Source organism: Capricornis sumatraensis, chromosome 18, assembly GCF_032405125.1.
Source record: "Capricornis sumatraensis isolate serow.1 chromosome 18, serow.2, whole genome shotgun sequence".
In the NCBI taxonomy this organism is placed as follows: domain Eukaryota; kingdom Metazoa; phylum Chordata; class Mammalia; order Artiodactyla; family Bovidae; genus Capricornis; species Capricornis sumatraensis.
This window is the reverse complement of record NC_091086.1, coordinates 48700908-48707627: the sequence shown is the minus strand read 5'-3', so window position 1 is coordinate 48707627 and position 6720 is coordinate 48700908. Positions and strand designations below refer to the sequence as shown.

The following is a 6720-nucleotide window of genomic DNA, read 5'->3' as shown; positions in this document are numbered from 1 at the left end:
CATCTGGCTTGGAATCATGATTTCTCCTGATTCTATTGATTCAAGGAACATATGTGACTCAAATATCAGTCTTTCCCCCTTCCATTAGCCAGTTAAATGTTAAAGGGATGATTCCTTCTACAAAGGACTCACTGGTTAGTAAGGGTAAGCATCATGTTTGCAGCTGAGGACCTGATAAACACCAAGATGAAAGCTGAAAATGGAGATTAATCCAGAGATTTCAAACAGTACAGGTGTTTATAGAGCATAATCCAAATATCTGGTAAAGTGATTTTTTTGCTTATCCACTGAAAGTCTGGAGTCACAGTCTCAGAAAGATAGAAAGAATAGGATCTATTCCACACAGAATATACATTTTTAATTTTATTGTTTAAAAAGCAAAATAACTGGGAATACACACATTTACCCAAGTGAAGTTTTACGTTAAATAGAAATCAAACACTTTGTAATAAAGGCCATCCAGCTAAAAACCAAATATGAGATCAGTAAAACGAGAATGATGTGACTTTGTGTTTTATTTCAATGGGCAGCCTTCATTCAGCGTCTCCACAAAAACTAGGCTAGGTCTCAATGGGCAGCAGTCACAGTTATTAGGCAAGTAAATACACCACCACTTCCGTCCGTGCCTTCCTTTATTTCTTTATGTCTTCGGTCTCATCTGGCTCTTTCTCTTGATGCTCTCTTTCCCACCTCATTTCTTTTAACTCTTGTCTGTATTTCCGTTCAATGAACCGCTTCTGATGGGCCATCTGGGGAAAGTTATCTGACACAAGGAGATATATTTTACACTTAATAAAGGAGAGCTACCAGTGCACAGGATGATGCAACCTAGACGCAAGACACACACACACAAACGTATTTCACAGGAATATAGAGCTGCACTTTGTAAGGCAAGAGAAAAAAAATTGCTCGTTTTCTTCCCTTTTTCTTTTATCATTCAGGAACACAATGGAAGTCTAAATCGGCACCTGGTTCTGGATTTCAATGTCTGATGTGAACTCAACCATAAAAGGCACCGGAATACACAGTTGTTAAAACATAGCGTGTGACTTCAGCATGTTTCCAGCTAGGCATTTCAACACAGTTCTCCCAGCAACAACTGATTTTTAGGGAGAGATTAAGGCTATAGCAAAAATGAGTTGTATATTTTTACAAAGCTTAAACCCAAAACTTCAAACAAATAACAATATTATCACATCATTATTTACCAACAATTTGCCCCTTTCTGAACAGAGGAAAAAGATCAGATGGACAAAAGGACGAGGCCACAACTTAAGTCACCGTTTCTGATAATTCAACCTGTGAAGTTTACTCAAGAGACCCAAAGCTTACGAGCAATAGCAACCCAAGTACTGCACTTTCATTTGGTGAAAGGACATGTCACTCAGTAGCACAGTTGAAGCTATATTTAGTTTGATATTTGACCCTGTTCAAGGGTGTTGACAGGGTGGAAATCTTGCTTAAGATGTAAAAATTTTGCAATTCAGTTGTTATTTGTGATATGTAATGAGTGTAGCAATGGAGTAAGAAACCAAATATGGAACACAAAAGAGTCATCTTATACACTTATTCGACACACACTTCAACAGCACACATCACAAAGGGATGCATGAACAAATGAGAGTGACACGAGCTGTCTGGGAACTGGGTGCAGGTCTGTTAAACACAAGAGGGACTACTTCATATTTAAAAATAAGGAGGGGACATATGTATTCCTGGGGCTTCTCTGGTGGCTCAGAGGTTAAAGCGTCTGCCTGCAACGCAGGAGACCAGAGTTCGGTTCCTGGGGCGGGAAGATCTCCTGGAGAGGGAAATGGCAACTCACTCCAGTACTCTTGCCTGGAGAATCCCATGGACGGAGGAGTCTGGTGGGCTACAGTCCACGGGGTTGCAGAGAGTCAGACACGACTGAGCGATTTCACTTTCATATATATTCCTATGGCTGATTCACATTGAGTATGGCAGAAACCAACACAATATTGTAAAGCAATTGTCCTCCAATTAAAATCAGATAAATTTTTAAGAAAAGTAAATTTTTAAAAAGTAAAAGAGAATCAGAGAGCATGGCATATTTGAGAGGGTGCTTGATTTTGTTACGGATGAAGCATAATAAACATATACAGTATATTCCCAAACCCTCTTTCCTTTTAACACTGTGTCTCATCTTCGCTCCCGACGGGTGGAAGACAGGGAGCGACAGGGTGGTGGGAAAAGAATATGAAAGGCGAGTAAGGGCCTAAGAGTCAGTGATTGATTTTAAGCAAAAGAGAAACATAAGGGCATCTAAATTTTAGAAATAAAATAGCAGTAAGATCCTATTCTCTAAGTATATTAAATTGATTCCTTATGTACTGTATGAAACACGGGTTTCAAATATTAAGAGCATAATCCCACCACTCAGATATAGCCACAGATAAGCTGTTAGAATATATCCTTATAATAAGCCCTTTCCTATGAAGTAAATTTATACCTGACACACACATACACAATGTAAATGTGCACATATATGAATTAGACACACAACCATTTAAAATCATTCCCTGAGCCCAACTTACACTGGCAGAGTATAGCTATAAGCACACTTTGATGGATACACTTTTTTCACTTATTCTAGTAGTATAAGCATTTTCCCGTATTATTACTCTTCAAAAATATTTTGATATTACATTTGGACAAAGCCAAGGTTGGCAGACTCCTGTCTACAGGACAAATCTAATCCTCTACCTGTTTTGGTAAATACAGTTTTACTAGAACACAGACACTAGCCATCTGTATTCTACCTGAGTCTACGGGCCACAACATCAGAGCTGTGTAATTGCGATAAGAGTATTTACTATCTGGTCCTTTACAGAAAATGTTCGTCAACCTCTGGGATAATTTATCTAAACATTTCTCTATGTTCAAACACACAGTTTGAAGGACTGATTGATTTTTTTCACTATTATAAATCAACTTGTCACAATCATCATGGTTATGGAAACTTTCACTCATAATGCCAATTGTTTTCTTAGGTTTGACTTCTAGAAAGGAAATCTCTAGGTCAAAGGGTACAGACGTCATTCAGGACCTGACGCATACCAGCAAACTGCTTTCCTGCACTTTAAACTTTTACCTCCTACCAGTTCAGACATATAGGCCAGTCTTAGAATCAGCCATCTCTCCAAGTACTGTTTTATGGCTGAAAGCAAACAAATGAAAACTCCAAAGATTACCTTTAACAATCTTATAGGTGGAAAAATGGAGTCTCATTTTTATTACAATATGCGACTGTAATAAAATAAATAATAAAATCCATATATATATAATGGATTTTAAAAGCTCCTCAACAGAGTCAACAAAACTCTTAGTGACGATTCCATGGACTTGGGAGCCTGAAACACCAGCTTCTATCCCCAGGACTCCCCTCCCCTTGGCCCCCAAGCTCTCATCTGCAGATTTCCGCATGGCTACTTGGCCCTCCTGCCTTTCTTGGAATTTCTCCCAGGCTGAGCATCCAGAGCCTGCTCCCTTCCAGCTTCCCACACTTTGCTCTCGCCCACGCTGAGCTGGCAGCTGAAGCCTGATGGAACTGCACTGTCAGGTTCTGCCCACAGGTTTTGCTGGGCGGCACGATATACCTTAGAAGATAACTTTCTTGCGCTTAAGCCTTCAATTTACAGAAGACTCTGCAGTTCCCTACAGGGTCAATTATGTAATTTAAGTGTCTTCAACCCAGCTATCCTACCCTTGGGAATCCATCCCCCGGAACTAAAAGCACCAATATAGAGACTTTTAGTATCAACAGTGATAAAAAGACAGAAACAGTATCCACCAAAAATTTTAAAAGCTGAATAAAATTCGGCATATCCACAGTGTGAAATATGATGCAGCCCTTAAGAAAGAATGAATTGGAGCCACTATGACCTGGAGGGCTGCCCGTGATGTATTATCTAGCAAGAAAAGATGGATGCAGAGAAGTACGTAAATATTCCACTTTAATTAAACAGTGGCCAAACGCCAAAAAGAAAAAACCTTCACAGGTTTAAGATTTTAGAACTATAGAGAAATATATAGAATGAAATATCCTAAGTCACTCACATGGGTTACCTGTGCTGAGAGTGGGACTCTATGCAAAATAGGAAAATAAAAATCAAAAAGCATTTGGGAATACTTTTTTTAAAATTATAAGCCTATCTTATACATATCTTACATTATACTACACTCTGTGCGGAGAATAATTATGAAGAAAAGAAGACCACATTTTATCAGTACTTACCATTTTTCTACTTTCCCATTTTCTATCCATAAAACACTCATTACATTATGAACATATAATTATAGAAAAAGAGAAAGGCTTACATTTTTCAAGTGCATCCATTGCTGCTCCCATTTCTGCTTGCTGAATACTATTAAAGAAAATGAAGACAAGGTACACTTTAAAGATTTTTTTTCCCCAAAACACAAAATATGGCTCCAATTTATTCAGGCTAGTTTTCATGTTTGGTGCATACAATTTTATCTGATTATCTCTACTGTCACATACTGAATTGCACAGATAGGAATATACACCAGGGCATGCAGAAATGTCATTTATCTGTACAAAGCCTGTTTAAGTTATTCGTTCCACACTTTCAACAGTGCAATAAAACGCCTTCCACTTATATTAGGTCTGAAGTACTTCTTACTTAAATTTGAACATCCTCAGTGTAAAGTTTAAGAGGCAAAGAGTAAAAAAATACACATACAGACAGACTTCAAATCACTTCTCAGTTTAAGATATAAATTGGAAGGTTCAAAGAAAGGTGATAACATATGAAATTCCTTTTACCTGAAGATGTGAGCATTTCCACAAAGCTCAAGTGAATAGTAATAAGAGATCAAGTGTCTAACGGCTGTGTCACGCACGGCATGTTTCATAAAATGCTTGCAGCAGTGAACAGACCTTACCTGTGTGCGCTCCTGCTAATGTGGTTTTCTCTAGGCAGCCAAAAACCTTTATGCAATGGCATTCCCACTGCTCAAGGCCAATTCTCAAGTCTGGGGCTGAGTTTGGTGGGGATATTAAGCCTTGAGAGTCACTTTGCTACTACCCTTGAACACTCTATACTCTAAGTTCAAAAAGACAGGCTGCAGAGTTTGGAAATACCAAGCAGATATTAATACTTCTCAGACACACAGGATGTTCATTTGAAGAAACTTAAAGTATCGTCCTCTCATACCTTGGTCCTTTCCCACAGCCAATTCTTTCTCCCTTGAAGTAGACAGCCACAGTGTAGGTCCTCGCATGGGATGGCCCCACTGTCTGCAGAGTCCTGAAAGGAAAAGGAAAGAGCAGTAATTATGTAAAGTGCTACTTAACTGTTACTGCTCATACATAACTCCACAAAAAATCATGTGACTTACTGCTGAGAGAGAGGAAGGCAAAAATAACAAGAAAATTAAAGGAGTACAGTTCTGATTTGCTAATATGACAAATATAGACAGCTTTGAAGTAGGAAATTTTTCAAATTCTATAGTGAATTTTGTGTGTGTGTGTATATATATCTTCAAACCATTATGAACAGTATCTGAAGGCAAACAGTAAAGTATAAAATATTTTTAAATAATTTCAAAGTGTTATTCCAAGTATAAAATTAAAGTTAGCCACTTCAGTCTGTTCATTGTATTTCAGTGCTAATCACACAGCGAAAAATCACAAATATTTGGGTAATACACTGCAAGCCCTGTCTGAATAGCATCACATCCTTTATGGATTCTTTCTAATGAAAAATCAGAGATCATCTCAAAGGCATGTTATAATCGGAGTACACAACACAACTGCCAAAAAACAAAACACCGGGTACTCTGGATATTAATGACAGGGTGCAGATTTCAGGTGTGGTAAAACTGATAACTTCATGGAAAAGGGAAATTAAAAGTAGCCGGCAAAGATAATGGGATGAACACAGTAATCTTGAAAAAAAACCATGTAAAACAACCCCATCATCTTGATAAAAAAGAGCAAGCTCGTCACATGCTTTCACGGGGGGATTTATGAGAGGGGGGCAGTCATTTCCTTTGTCTGTACTCACTGGGATGAAAGTACATGGACGGCTTCTTAAAGGCAGCGCTTATTATAGGAATCATGCCTGCACCAAGAGCAGTTTATCACCCTCATTTCACTTACTGAACTTTAATTATCACTTTGATGAGGAGATACTTTGAGCCTTTCACGTAGTACAGTCTGGATGTTCATTATGCTTATTAGACACATATGAAAGTGCTATTTCTAAACATTTGGGGTTTTCTCCCAATAAATAAAGGAAACATTGTTCAGCAGTGACAGCTTCTTGGGACAATTTATAGCAGCCTGCTGTGGGGTGACTCAACCTTTTCTTGGCCTCAGTTTTTCTTTTAGTGAAAAAGCCTATAACGTGTTGTGACTATTAAATAAAAACATAAAAAAGGATTTAAAATTCCCGGCTGCCACTCTGGTGTTTTCCCTTGAGTACTGTGAAGTCTGAGAAAGTCCACAGGATGGGGGGGGGGGGAGGAGGAGGTGGTGGTGAGGCTTTTATTTCATATGAAACACACAAATGTGTATACTTGTATGCATGTGTGAACAGAGACAGGGGTAACCCAGTACTAAAGGTAGGTATTTAAACATCCTTAAAAACACATATCCAGACCATACCTTGAGAGGCAACCCACTTATTTTGATAATCCCTCCCTTTTATAATTCCTCTTTGAAACCAGCTTCTG

General features: G+C 38.4%; 1 protein-coding gene across 1 annotated transcript in view; it reads right to left on the bottom strand.

Annotated features, from left to right (window-relative positions):
* Positions 1–471: 471 nt before the first annotated feature.
* The window catches only part of DROSHA (drosha ribonuclease III), a 114400-nt gene continuing 108151 nt past the window's right edge, over positions 472–6720 (bottom strand). The window contains 3 exon segments of the mRNA XM_068990433.1: positions 472–763; positions 4339–4385; positions 5199–5291. Of these exon segments, the coding sequence (XP_068846534.1) occupies positions 633–763; positions 4339–4385; positions 5199–5291 (271 nt within the window). The 3' untranslated portion in view covers positions 472–632.